At 47.3% G+C, this 14,369-nt stretch overlaps 3 protein-coding genes across 3 annotated transcripts; all 3 read left to right on the forward strand.

Moving 5' to 3' along the window:
- The first annotated feature begins 3,099 nt into the window (after nt 1–3,099).
- Nucleotides 3,100–4,512, forward strand: LOC125548965 (cysteine proteinase EP-B 2-like). The gene has a single exon (XM_048712473.1). The coding sequence runs from the start codon at nt 3,161–3,163 to the stop codon at nt 4,286–4,288; it is 1,128 nt and encodes a 375-aa protein (XP_048568430.1). The 5' UTR covers nt 3,100–3,160; the 3' UTR covers nt 4,289–4,512.
- Nucleotides 4,513–6,817: 2,305 nt separating this feature from the next.
- LOC125545653 (TBC1 domain family member 13-like) lies at nt 6,818–9,881 on the forward strand. The gene is made up of 9 exons (XM_048709669.1): nt 6,818–6,968; nt 7,075–7,167; nt 7,524–7,628; nt 7,787–7,939; nt 8,477–8,575; nt 8,649–8,777; nt 8,930–9,109; nt 9,371–9,487; nt 9,555–9,881. The coding sequence occupies exons 1-9, from the start codon at nt 6,897–6,899 to the stop codon at nt 9,702–9,704; spliced, it is 1,098 nt and encodes a 365-aa protein (XP_048565626.1). The 5' UTR covers nt 6,818–6,896; the 3' UTR covers nt 9,705–9,881.
- A 3,417-nt stretch (nt 9,882–13,298) lies between these two features.
- On the forward strand, nt 13,299–13,947 carry LOC125548966 (AP2/ERF and B3 domain-containing protein Os05g0549800-like). Its single transcript, XM_048712474.1, has one exon. It carries the CDS (start codon nt 13,299–13,301, stop codon nt 13,872–13,874), a length of 576 nt encoding a protein of 191 aa, XP_048568431.1. The 3' UTR covers nt 13,875–13,947.
- The last annotated feature ends 422 nt before the right edge of the window (nt 13,948–14,369 follow it).

Genomic DNA, 14,369 nt, shown 5'->3' on the forward strand with positions numbered 1-14,369 from the left:
AAAATCTAGTCGCATCATCAATCAAAGTCATGAAATATCTCTTTCCACCTTTTGTCAACACACCATTCATCTCGCAAAGATCAGAATGTATGAGTTCTAGAGGTGCCAAGTTTCTCTCCTCGGCAGCCTTATGAGGCTTTCGAGGTTGCTTAGATTGCACACAACTATGGCACTTAGAACCTTTGGCAACTGTGAAGTTTGGAATTAAACTCATGCTGGATAGCCGAGACATTAAACCAAAATTAATATGACATAAACGAGAGTGCCAAATACTTGCATCATCATTAACACTAGCACAAATTTGGTTTACTGACTTATTGCAAAAATCTGAAAGAGAAAAACGGAACAAGCCTCCGCACTCATAGCCTTTTCCTATAAATTGTCCAAATCTTGACACGATTACTTTATTGGACTCTAAAACTACCTTAAATCCATCTCGACATAGAAGGGAGCCGCTAACTAGATTCTTGTTCATAGTAGGGACATGCTGCACGTTCCTTAGTTGCACGATCTTTCCCGAAGTAAACTTCAGATCCACCGTGCCAATGCCACGAACAGAAGCATGTGACCCATTCCCCATTAGGACGGAAGAATCCCTTGCGACCTGATAAGAAGTAAACAGGGAGATGTCAGCACACACATGAACGTTAGCACCCGAATCAATCCACCACGAAGATGATTGAAATACTGAAAGCACAATAGGTAAATTACCATACCCATCAGTATTGCTAGCGGTCACCATGTTGACAGTGTTGGAGTTTGTTTTCCCTCTGCGGTCTGCACGTTCAGGGCATTCCTTGGAAAAGTGTCCAGGCTTCCCACAGGCGTAGCACTCTAGCTCAGCCTTGTTGAACTTCTTCTTCTTGAAGGTAGTAGTCTTGGTAGGCTTGTTGGAAACAGGTTTGTTTTTCCCTTTGTTCTTGTTCTGTGGGTACCTCTGCACCATGTTAGCAGTAGGCTGAACCTCACCTCCTTTTTCAGTGGTATCTTTAGCCCGAGCTTTTTCTTCAACATCAAGAGATGCAATCAGATTTTCAACTGATATCTCCTGTCTCTTATGCTTCAGAGTTGTGGCGAAGTTCCTCCATGAAGGAGGCAACTTTGCAATCATGCACCCAGCCACGAATTTGTCGGGTAGAACACATTTAAGGAGTTCAAGTTCCTTCACAATGCACTGTATCTCATGAACTTGTTCAACCACAGAACGGTTATTGACCATCTTGTAGTCATGAAAACTCTCCATGATGTACAGTTCACTGCCTGCATCTGTTGCACCGAATTTTGCATTCAATGCATCCCACAGAATTTTTCCGTCGTTTATGTGCATGTACACATCACACAGACGGTCAGCAAGAACACTCAGAATGCATCCCACAAACATAGTATTGGCTTCCTGGAATTTTCTCCGATCTTCGTCGGTCATTCCCTCTGGAGCACCAACACTAGCGTGGAAAACTTTCAGAGCAGTAAGCCAGAGCGTGGTCTTCACCTGCCACCTCTTAAAGTGCACACCGGTAAACTTATCCGGCCTCAGTGCATCAGCGAATCCAGCCATAGTTAACTCAGGAAATTGCCTAGAATTAGGTTTTTGGATTGTTAGAATATTAGGCAAGTTCATGATTAATTCCAGTAAATAATTCATGACTAGAAGAGATACTAGCATGCAAAAATCTAGCAAACTAGAAGAACAGCAAGACATGCATAACAGTAGCAAACACGTAACAGTAGCTGTAGAAACAGACATGAATAGAGGATGTTGGACGTACTGATCGTTAGCTATTATGGGTGCGACAGTGTTGATGACGATGTTGGCGACGATCTGCTGCTGACGGCGATGAATACGACGATGAGTAGCACCGCCCGACTTGGACGGAAGACGACCCGTGATGACGAATTTGAGCAGTCGCGCACAGCGCTTCCCAAAAACCTAATTCGTCCTCTCCCGGTGCAGGATCGCAAAGACGAACGGTTCCGGAGACCTGCTCTCCCACACGCCGATGCACGCCGGTGTTTGGGATGGAGTAGACTACGATGGCGGCGCAAGTTGTGAGATGAGGCAAAACCCTAGGTGTTTTTCGGTATCTTTCTGGCCGCAGCCGGTAGCTGTATATATATTAGGACCAGAGGCGGTATTGTGTCGCGACCACAATCCCAAACCGACTCGGTTTCTAATTCGTATACTTACCGGACAAGAAATTAAAAAAAAACTTGTCTGCCAAGACATAAAAATAAAACGGCAAAAGGAAGCTGCGCTCCTGCAAGGAGACGGACCGGATTTTGGCGGACTCGACTCGCCTCGCCTCGCCACGGCCTGGCCCAGCGAGCAAGCACGCGCGTGTGGTTTTCCCTTTCTCTTCTCACACATCACTTAGAGTGATAGAGAGAACCCACTATATAAAGAGGTCCAACTCTTCTTCAACTTCCAAGGTGGGACTAAACTTAGCACCACCACTTGCCATTTTACACATGGGCTTTGAGATTTCAGAAATTGCTATGGGCCTAGCCCATTAATTCTAACAGGTGAAGGCGAGCAATACCGCGGCAGACTACCCGCCGGCGGCGAACGGCTAGGCGGCCAGCCGGTGCAGTTACAATCGAGCATGCACCATGACTGCCATTAATGCCGTCTTTGATCCTCTCGACCGGCGCAACGGGCTACGTCGTCATCCGCCATGATCGAGTATCACCAGTAACTGCATCTACCGATTCTACGGCGGCGCAGCGTCCATAGAACGGCACACCTACGGTCAGCAGACTATCACGGCGATCCGATCCAACGACGAAGGAATGAATCAGGCCTGCACCTCGGCCACGAACCGGGAATGGTCAGTGAATCTGCCCTGAATCTTCGTGGCCGCCCAATACCAGCGCCGCCGCACGCAACTTGGCAACCACCCCGAGCAGAATCTGACACCCCTCCGCTCAGCATTCTGTTACCGCCATTTAAACCTCCTCGTGTCTTTCCCGCCGCAAACCAATCCATCGCTCTCCTTCTGCTTGCTTACAAAGCTTCTCAGTGCTGCTCATCAGATGATGAGGGACGACCCGGCCTATAAATACACCTCCTCTCTTCTCCTCCACCCTCATCGATCTCACACTCCAAGCTAGCCAACACCAGCTACTGCTCGGTGAACTAGTTTGGTACGTAGCAGCTAGCACGATGGGGCAGCTTAGCAAGAAGCTTCTGGTGGCGTCCATGGTGGCGGCAGTGCTGGCCGTGGCGGCGGTGGAGCTGTGCGGCGCCATCCCGATGGAGGACAAGGACCTGGAGTCGGAGGAGGCGCTGTGGGACCTGTACGAGCGGTGGCAGACCGCGCACCGCGTGCCCCGCCACCACGCCGAGAAGCACCGCCGCTTCGGCACCTTCAAGTCCAACGCCCACTTCGTCCACTCCCACAACAAGCGCGGCGACCGCCCCTACCGCCTCCGCCTCAACCGCTTCGGCGACATGAGCCAGGCCGAGTTCCGCGCCACCTTCGTCGGCGACTTCCGCCGCGACACCCCGGCCACGCCGCCGTCCGTCCCCGGATTCATGTACGCCGCCGTGAACGTGTCCGACCTGCCGCCGTCCGTGGACTGGCGGCAGAAGGGCGCCGTGACGGGCGTCAAGGACCAGGGCAAGTGCGGTAGCTGCTGGGCCTTCTCCACGGTGGTGTCCGTGGAAGGCATCAACGCCATCCGCACGGGCAGCCTCGTGTCCCTCTCGGAGCAGGAGCTCATCGACTGCGACACGGCGGACAACGAAGGGTGCCAGGGCGGGCTCATGGACAACGCCTTCGAGTACATCAAGAGCAACGGCGGGCTCATCACCGAGGCTGCCTACCCGTACCGCGCCGCCCAAGGCACCTGCAACGTCGCGAGAGTGGCCCAGAACTCCCCCGTGGTGGTGCACATCGACGGGCACCAGGACGTGCCGGCCAACAGCGAGGAGGCGCTGGCCCAGGCGGTGGCGAACCAGCCCGTGTCCGTGGCCGTCGAGGCCAGCGGGAAGGCGTTCATGTTCTACTCCGAGGGGGTCTTCACCGGCAGCTGCGGCACGGAGCTGGACCACGGCGTCGCGGTGGTCGGGTACGGCGTGGCAGAGGACGGCAAGGCGTACTGGACGGTGAAGAACTCGTGGGGGCCGTCGTGGGGGGAGCAGGGCTACATCAGGGTGGAGAAGGATTCCGGCGCCGCGGGCGGGCTCTGCGGCATCGCCATGGAGGCGTCCTACCCCGTCAAGACCGACAGCAAGCCCAAGCCCACGCCGACGCCCAGGCGCGCCCTCGGAGCCAGGGAGTCACAGTGATGACTGATCGATCCTTCTGCGTATCTGAATTATTGCTACTACTACTATCGTTCCTAGTTAAATTAAGGGTGAAATAAGTTAAGATTGAATTAAATGGTTCTGCGTGGGCACGCGGCAAGAATTAGGCGTGTGTCACGTGGGACAAGGTCGATCGATATCTATTTGGATTTTCTGAATGTAATGTAAAATATAATGTGATGTAATGTATTGCTGGTTACAGTGTGTGAAAGCTTGCTAATATATTGAGTTATGTTCAGAGATGAAGTTGTTTGAATTTTTTTGAATTTTTTTGCTTTTGCGGGTAAGGCAACATACATGAGTTGGGCTAAAAAGATAGTTCGGCTGTATTTTGTCCTTTTATTGGGAAGTTCTTTCAACCTTTAAGGCCCATTTTGTAAAACTTTCATTGTTGGGCTTGATGGGCTTCAGCAAATTCCACTTGGATGCCATTGCATTTTGGTGCCCGCTACTTGGGCGTAAATCCCGAGGATAGTTTACACAAATAAGTTTCATCCAGAGTTATAATCATTTGAAAAGAAGCTACTATCATCATTGAGGAGCGCATAATCTAGAAGTCGTGTTTGGTTACCACTCGCGTCGGGCATGCACAAGATTAATGTCGATGCAACAGCGCCCCGCTCAGCTCGGAGTTGAAAGGGGGCATGTGCAGCTATGGACCTGTTCTTTTCAGCTGTAGATTCCTGCATATGTGGATTTTGCTGGGCCGCAAAGTGAATTAGATGTGTCTAGAATCCCTTAGAACTACGGTCCAGTTCTTTTTGGCTACTTCAATCTTACCTTGTTGTCTGACGAAATGTCTATAATACCCCTATCAACGACATCGCAAATTCTATAATACCCCTGGAGGACTAGTTGCTAGGTTAATCTATGGGTGAAATTAGTTCTTTTTGTATTTTGCTTCTAAAAACAAAGAATCTGCTACAAAAGCCAAAAAGAATGGATCCTATATGTCGCGACGAAAGTGGAGGTTACTTCGGATACTCGGTAAGAATAAACAAAGAAATTTCATAGTGGATGATGTCATTAACTCTCTATCTTCACTTAAATCTGGTGCATGTATTATTGGGTTGTCCACATTCATGAAGAACACTTGCTTATAAGGCTCTCTACTCAAGAGTCTGATTCTGAAGAAAATCAACATGGACCAACACAAATTTGGCATGGTGATCTCCAAGCACGATTGGAATGGGACAGATTTTGAAGCCCACACTTTACAAAAACTTCTTCCAACCTCAACATGGGACATCATATGTGGTTTTATATCAACCCTTCCATGATTGTGCATCCACAAACAACAGGATTGAATAAATATCTCTCTTGATTCTAGAAAAATAAAAGATAAATCAAGTGGGTCCTCTAACGAAAAGTTATGCGATCGATGGGGCGTCATTCAGTTTATCATCCGCCATGCTACTAATGCTATTGGCAAAGATCATGAATGGAAGCACGGGGGTGGAGGCGGTAGGGTGAGGTGGGGCACTCGCCCTACCTTGATTTCTGGCGATTGTGTACTTACGTATACAAATCTATCAATCGCTAAAAATCACGATGAACCATTTTACTGGGACGTGAATCTTGTACACCTTATTGGGTCGTTGCAACTAGCAGGTGTGTTACATTTTTATTTCCTTCATCATGACACCACATCATCGTGTACCATTAAAAAAATCCAGGGCAAGCACGGCGGGGATTAGGCTCCAGACTCTCACTCGACACGAACCCTAGCGGCGATGTTCGGGGGCGGCGACCAGCAAGAGCTTAGCCGCTTAGGTGCCGGGGCGGCACCAGCAGGAGTGTCGACCATGTGGGGGCGAATGTCAAGGAGGAGCGCTGAGAGCGGAGCTTTCCCGGTGGCTAGGAGCGCACGCTATTTCCAGCAGCCAGCAAGAGCGCGCGTGACGACTTAAAGCCCACATTCAGAAGGAGAAGATGATGGGAATAGGAAGGAGAAGGTCTTGATCTTGGTTAGATTTTCAAAAGAAGGGCAGTGCACTACCATTGTGCGCATCTTCTAGACTCCATTAAAGCTTCCTTATCGATATGTTTTAGGTTGTTGTTCTATTTAAAATATGTTTGCATTTTCATTGTATTTGATTATTTTGTGTAGGGTTATATGAAAATACCGGTGTGCATCACTGGATGTATATTATCTATGTTAGTTTCTCACCAAAAATATTTTTGCTTAAAAGTTCACCCCACCTTGAAAAAAATTCGTCCTCCACCACTGAATGGAAGTACGTAGAACTTTCACATGATGTGAGTGAGTGATGACCTAACAAACAATTTTTCACCGACGAGATACATGTGAATAAAATTCATAAAGCTTCAAGAAAATTATGAAAAATCCATAAATGAAAGAGGCCCTAATGTTGACCATTGATCGAAAGCTCAGTGAAAGACATGCCGGTTCTAGTTATATAGACCAGGAAAGTCGTCGCATAATCTCGGCCGTCCATTTCAATGGTCCTAGCAAATCGACGGTTGCGGCCAGATCACATAATGTCCCAACGCGACCCAAACAGTTCCGAACCCACGGACCAGTGTCAGAGTCTGCACCCGTCTTGTGAATTTGTGATATCCCAAATCCATGGCGAGCTCGCCGCAATCCCCGCAGTCGGCGGAGCTGGAGATCTCGCGCCAGTCCCGTATCCTCGCGGCGGTGAGTCCGAATTCCGCTGTCTCAGTTCCTAGCTTTTGCTTCTTCGCTTCTGCCCCATCGGGTCGTCCTGATGCGTCGTTCTTGGGGCGACCGGTGAGCTCTGCAGCTGTCGAAGAAGGTGATAGATCTCGATGAGCTGCGGATGCTTGCGGCTCAGGGCGTCCCCGACGGCGCCGGCGTCCGGTCGACTGTGTGGAAGGTACCCGATTGGCAGGCTCGTCCTTCTGTTCTTTCGAGATTTGTTCTGTAGTCTCAAGCTGAAGATTTAGTATTTTGCCTTAATTCAGAATTTCAGACAGACGACTGATTTACTGTATGTGCAGCTGATGTTTCTGGTCAATGTGCGTTGTTTATTTTTGCCTTTTGATGCCAATGTCAGATTAGAAATCGTCTGCCTTTTTGTCCCTTTGTGTTCATCCACGTGCTACTGTTAACCTTTTTTTGATCAGTTGTCCTTATATGGTCAGTTTGAGGGGAAAGATGCAGTCAAAAGTGTTGCTTTTTGCCCTCTTCGGTCACAGACTCACTCTCACTGTACATGTGTTGGTTGCGCAGCTGCTACTGGGCTATCTGCCCAAGGATCGTGCACTGTGGGAGCAGGAGTTGGCAAAAAAGAGGTCACAATATGAAGCCTTCAAAGACGAATTCCTTCCCAACACTGTATGTCACTTCACGCTCAGATTAGACTGTTTTTTTGCCTTAATTGTACGAATAAATCCTTTTCTAAAAAAATGTACGAATTAATAGATTCACATCACATTGGTACTTAGTTTAGATCCTCACCAGGAGACAGAGATCCTGAATCCTAATTTTGCTAGGTAGGTGGAAGTAGCACGACTGGGGGATCAGAAGGCCACAGTGACGGAAATGCAGAGCATGTTGAGCATGGGTTTCTTGACAGGTCGGAGATAGCCCAAGATGATCATCCTTTGAGCCTTGGGAAGACCAGCCAATGGAATCAGTTCGCTGAGGTATGCTCTAGTGCATTTGGATTTTATGATCTGGCCAATTGCACACGTTGTTTTGGTGTACTTCGTAGTTCTGGAGACATATTGCAGGCAGTGTTTCATTTTTTGGATATTGGTACTAATCTGTGCTGCTTACACTGGAGGTTGTGTCAGACAGCCATTAGCATCAATTTAGAGCATTTATGCTTTGACAAACATAAGGATCAAGTGCAAGAAATTTAAACCACTTATATCATTATATCTGCATCGTATTTATGCTCGTTTTTGTTTTATTTTCGTAAGAAGGACATCGATTGACATGTTTTGAGAATTTAAATTGCAAAAAATCTGGTGAACCGTTTGAAGCAATTGTTGTCAAAATTAAAACATGTGGATTTACCTTTTAGTTTCGGAAGAATTAACCTTTTCTAGTGTATTTATATATGTGTGCTCTCAATGTTTGCGAATGCATATGGTGTCGAGTGCATGGGTGAGTCATTTCACCATTTCACATGACTCTAACATTGGTATCTTTTTTCTTTGAATATATCTTTCATATAGCATTCAGAGATGATCGAGCAGGTTGACCGTGATGTAAAACGCACTCACCCTGACATACATTTCTTCTGTGGAGACTCTTCTTTTGCAAAGTCCAATCAGGTAAATCTCCAGTATCTAAGTGTAAACAGTTTTCTGCTAGGATACATGGCTGATCATTTGTTATTCTGACCAGGATTCTCTGAGAAATATATTAATTATCTTTGCCAAGCTGAATGCTGGGATAAGATATGTGCAAGGAATGAATGAAATTTTAGCGCCGCTCTTCTTTGTATTTCGGAATGATCCAGATTATAAAAATGCTGTATGGAGTAAGCGATTATTTTGACATATGCGTCATACCATTTGTTGTAGAGCAGACTGTTGACTGTTGAGACAGTTCTTATTTTGTATACTCATGAGTCATGACTTTGAGACTATCTATATCGTGATGTTGGTACCTGGAATCCTTTGCAGAACTTCGCCGAAGCCGATTCTTTCTTTTGCTTCGTGGAGTTACTTAGTGGGCTTAGAGACAACTTCTGCCAGAAGCTAGACAACAGTGTTGTCGGCATTCGAGGGACGCTCTCCAAATTATCGCAACTTCTAAAGAAGTATGATGGAGAACTTCAGCACCACTTGGAAATAACTACGGAAGTAAGTCTTGACATAATAAACAACATGATCTTTATTGCTGTGTGTAGGGTTGTCCTTTCACTTGCCACACCAATTGCTATCGGTGACATTATGTATGCTTCATCTGAGCTGAGCCTTCCACTGTTCTATATTTTTACAGTAGCTCTTTTATAATGTTTGGATGTGTGGAACATTATGACAGTAGCACACTACTGATATGCCATGGTTATAGTAGTGAAGAAAGTGCCTGCAGTATTTCTAACAGAAGCATGGTTTCTGCAGGTTAATCCCCAATTCTACGCGTTCAGGTGGATAACGCTGCTGTTAACCCAGGAATTTAACTTTGCCGATATTATTCATATATGGGACACTCTGTTAAGTGACCCAGATGGTCCTCAGGTAACAAACAAGCAACATGCTCTGGTTTGTTCTGCATTTCGGCAGATGCCTGAAAATTTGGCTGCAGGAAACCTTGCTGAGAATATGCTGCGCAATGCTGATCCTGGTCCGGAAACGGCTCCTTGCCGGCGATTTCAGCTCCAACCTCAAGCTTCTGCAGAGCTACCCTCCGACGAACATCGGCCACCTCCTCTATGTTGCGAACAAGTTGCAGTGAACATGTATCTGTTCACTTAATACTGTAACTGGAGTACCAACGTATTTCTTCAGTGAAATCAGTAACAGTACTCGGCGCCGCAAAACTGAACTTCTGTTATTGCTTTTTATCATATTTATCCAAGTTCATTAATATTGTATGAACCGGGATTGCTAAAAGTCTGATATCTTCTGTGGAGATCTGTGCAAAATTTTCTTTTGAATTTATTCTTTTTATATATGTCATGTCACTTGATTGAGACCTGGTTAAATCCGAGTCGAGTCGACTGAGATCTAGCCCTATATATGAATTGCCAGTTCACTACTTGCCCAGGTTTCCCATATTATTTCCAATACAAGTGGGTTTGACCATGACTTCCCGGCTCTATCTCTGGTACCGATGCGTTGACAAGGTTGGCATGCAGCATGCCAAGCATGGACTCGCCGCACAGTGATCATCTGCTCATGTCATTGGACACACTAACAAACAGCTCGGCTGTACAGAGGCGGGATGGGCAATCCATGAACACATGCGTGCCATGCCATATACGCTGCCCGGCCTAGGGTAGAATGGTGGGGAGAAGCTTCGCCTGATGCCCGTGTTTACGATCGATATATTTTCTGAACAGGGCCTGAATTGAAACGGAGCACGTCGTCCATGGCCGTGGCCGTGCCGGAGCAGGCTAGGGGCGTAGGGGCGTAGGGGAGGGAGAGGTCTATGCTCTCATGTCTGATCTAAACAGCAGCGACGGAGCGGGTGGCTGCGTCAGGCGCAGGGATTCGCGATCTCTGCAGCAGAATATATACAGAGAGAGTTAATTACGTCCGTAGTACACAAATTTGCCGCGCGGTAACAAAATCATACATAAACTTTAAAACCCCATAAAGCTAGTACACCAACTTACGTAACGACACGTTTTAATACATTTCCGTCAAATTTGATTGACGCCGTTTGTCGTCAGTTATTTCTACCTAGGTGGCAACGTTGGCTGGCAGCAGCCCGTGCTCTATCTCCATTTGTGTGTGTGAGACCCACCTGTCAGTCCTGTCAGTGCGACGGAGAAATACAATGGTCTGCATTGAGCGAATTCGAAACGGCGACCTTGGACCAAATAGTCTCAGCCGCGCGCGCGTACCGACTACACGAACCAACAATGCCTGACGTTTTTGAGTAAGTACATTGAGGTTTTATTAGTAGTCCCATATGAAACAAAGGTGCTAATTCTTTTTTTCTTTTCGTGTTAATGAGTGCTGATTCGAACCAAAGAGCTCTGTTTTGCTCGCACGATAGCAAGAACTAGGAACCCCCCTGCGGAACTTTTTGTCTAATGTAGGGATGCATTTCTTTTGCCCTTGTACCACATTACATACGTGTAATTCTTTTCTTATTTTTTAAAAAAATCTCTTTTCTTATTCAGAACTGATTTTTTGAACTTTGAAACATGAATGTATAAAAACATAACTTGTAATAGTTTGAGCAAGAAAAACTTACTGCTATGATGAGTGCAAAGTTCATCTATTGAGCTATATTATTGTAATCCAGTACAAATTACTCATCTTCTACTTTTTCCATGCCGTGGATGATCATATTTTATATGAAAAATCCGTACCAACGTTTGCATGTTTTTTGCTTTCGAAGTTTTTCCAATGTACTCCCTCCGTCCGGTGAAGAGTGTACATTTAGAAATTTTAAGAAAAATTATGAAGTTGAGTAAAAAATGCATTGGAAAGATGCAAGTCACCATCTCTTCCCTTTTAATTACCCAACCCCCAATGAGCTAAGTGCATGTAAAAATTAAAAAGACCATGTCTAGATTGCTATTGGTCTTGATTACCATGTGATGAGAGAAAAGTATTTCTCCCCTCTTCAAAATGCATTGGAAAGATAGAAGTACACTCTTTTGTGAACAAATTTTGAAGCTAGATGTACACTCTTCACCAGACGGAAGGAGTATATAGTAAATGTGTATAAAAGATTCACATATGTAACAAAGGGGTAAGAACTCAGAGCAAATCCAACACGTCAACCAAAACGAAGAAGCAGTTTGTTCACTTTCGTCCGTTTGGGTCAGCTATTGGCTCTTTGCCCCGTGCGTCTGACCGGTGTACCCAACCGGCCGACCCATTTTTTATCCATGTCCAAAAGTAGAAGTAATAAAAAAATACCAACGGCCTATAATTCATGCCAGCACCCATACCAACGCCCCCATGTCATGTCGGCAGCCATGCCAGCCTACAAAAAACTCACAGTTTATGTTGGCGCACTTGCCAGCAGCCAGCACACTTGCTAGCAGACAAAAAAGGATGATAGTTTTGATCGATGCGTTGGAGTTGCTCTTATAACCTCATAAATCTCACATGAGAAAAAGACAATGTAAAATAAGTGCAAGGATCTGAATTATTTTATGTCCCATTTTGGTACAAATTATCCTATAGTAACTCATTTTTTGAAACTTTTTTCCATGTCATAGATGGTGATCGTTACCACATGGCCATGTGGTAAGCAATCTGGAAAAAAAGGTGATCGTTAATAGATCTTGAGTCCATTTCAGAAAAAAAATATGATGATCTTTTTTTGTCAGTCTAGTCGTTGCATGCGAGCAAACCATGGTTTCCGTATTTGAATCCTCGCACCGTTTTAATCAACCGTTTTTTTTTGTCATCTCTAAATTACATGTAAAACTTAAGATAAGACTATCTTATTAATCATTGTACATGCCCTGATTTATGTTATCCGTTCTATTTCTTTGTTTCGGAACCAGTAACATATGGGTTATCTCAAAGCAAAGCCAGCAACGTTGGCTCCTCTGGTCAGTGCGCGTGAGTTGTTGTCGTACCTGCTTCATAGGTCGCGGGTCCGATTCCCTTTCGGTGCATGCCTCTCTTTTAATTATTTCTTTATCCGTACCATTGGCACATGGGTCCCACACGCATAGACAGCCGCTGCCCGCTGCCATGCTAACGTTGCCAAGAAAGAACGGAAAACAAGCGGGCGTCCGTCAAATTTGACGAAAATGTATTAAAATGTGTTGTTACTTAAGTTGTTGTACTAGTTTTATGGGGTTTTTTAGTTTATGTATGATTCCGTTACCGCACTATAACTTTATGTATTACGGATGTAATTAACTCATACAGAGACACAAGAGATTACTACTTGAAGGGGACGTACCAGGGGTGCCGTGGGCGCAGGCTCCCTGTAGCTAAGCTACGAGTGAGAGTAGCTACAGCAGCTGCCGCTGCCGCTGCTGTAGCTACTTGGATGGAAACCACTGCGATTCAAGTCAAGCAGATAGACGCACACAGCTCGGCAAATTAGAGCGCCCCTATGTCTCCCTTGTAGCGAGACGTAGGGCAATCTCGCCTGAGAGCATCTCCAACAGGTGCGATAAAAGGCGTGCCCGCGGGGTAAAATTTGGTTTTAGCGCGCGTCGGCTGGTTCCGCGCGCTCCAGCGGTGGCGGGAACTTACCGCGCGCGGGAGAAAGCAGCACGCGGCGCGGTAGATTTGGCGCGCGCGAGCGCGCGCCTATAAAATGCCGCGCTCGCCACGCGCACAGACACAGCCACACGCCCTCCGCTCGCAACCTCGCCGCTTTCCGCGTCACCATCGCGCCACCATGCCGCCGCGCCGCCGGGGTTCTTCGGGCTACCGCGGCGTCCGCGAGCGCCCCAACGGCTGGTACTCCGCCGAGATCCGGTCCGGCGACGTCCGGCTCGGCCTCGGGTCGTTCCGGAGCGCGTACGAGACGGCCCGCGCGTACGACGCGGCGGCGTGGCGCTTGGATAGGCCCCGGTCGCAGATGAACTTCCGGGACGTCTTCACGCGCGAGCAGGCGCAACGCGTCGCCCCTCCGCCACGTCTCATCACTGACATGGACCGTGCCGACCACGCTCGGCGCTGCCGCCGCCTCCTCATCGCCGAGGAGGACGAGCGAGCCATGGCGGAATGGCGCTGTCGCCACCCGGAGGACGTCGCCGACGAGCGTGCCTACTGGGCGGAGAGGACGGCAAGGCGCCGCGCGGAGCGGGCGGACCGGTGTCGGCGGAAGGCATTGGCGAATGCGCAGTGCGATATCGTTGAAGCAGGTGGGAGGTCGATCTTCACGTTAGACGATGAACGTTGGGACGACATATGGCTCGATACCTCGGACAACACCGACGAGGATGATGATGATGGTAGCGACTTGGAGTAGTTTCTATCTATGTATGCCGTAGTAGTTTCTATCTAGTTGCACCGTAGTTCTATCTATCTATGCTTTCGAACTATCTATCTAGTTGTACCGATGTAAAATACCTTTGTATCATTTTTTATCTATGCAATTTATCGTTTTTTATTATCTTAATATTTATCTATGCTTCCGAAAATATTGTAAAAATGAGCGTGCGTGCTGCATTTTTGCGCGCTGCTGGAGCGGCGCGCGCGCTGCATCTTAGCGCGGCTGCAGGAGTCAGCGCTGCGCGCCGCGCCAAATCAGGCGATGGGCGCGCGACAAAGCTGTTTTTTACGCGCGGCGCGTTCGGCGCCTGCTGGAGATGCTCTAGGCTGAAGCGAACGCCATACCAGGCCGGCCCAGCGCCCGAGGCCACAGGCCAGGGCCAGGGCCTCCTTTTTTCCTGTTTTTTTCACATTCTTTGTTTTTATTCTTTGCTTTCTTTTTTTACTTTTGATTATGCTTTTAAATATTCTA

The sequence above is a fragment of the Triticum urartu genome, chromosome 3, assembly GCF_003073215.2.
Source record: "Triticum urartu cultivar G1812 chromosome 3, Tu2.1, whole genome shotgun sequence".
In the NCBI taxonomy this organism is placed as follows: Eukaryota; Viridiplantae; Streptophyta; class Magnoliopsida; order Poales; family Poaceae; genus Triticum; species Triticum urartu.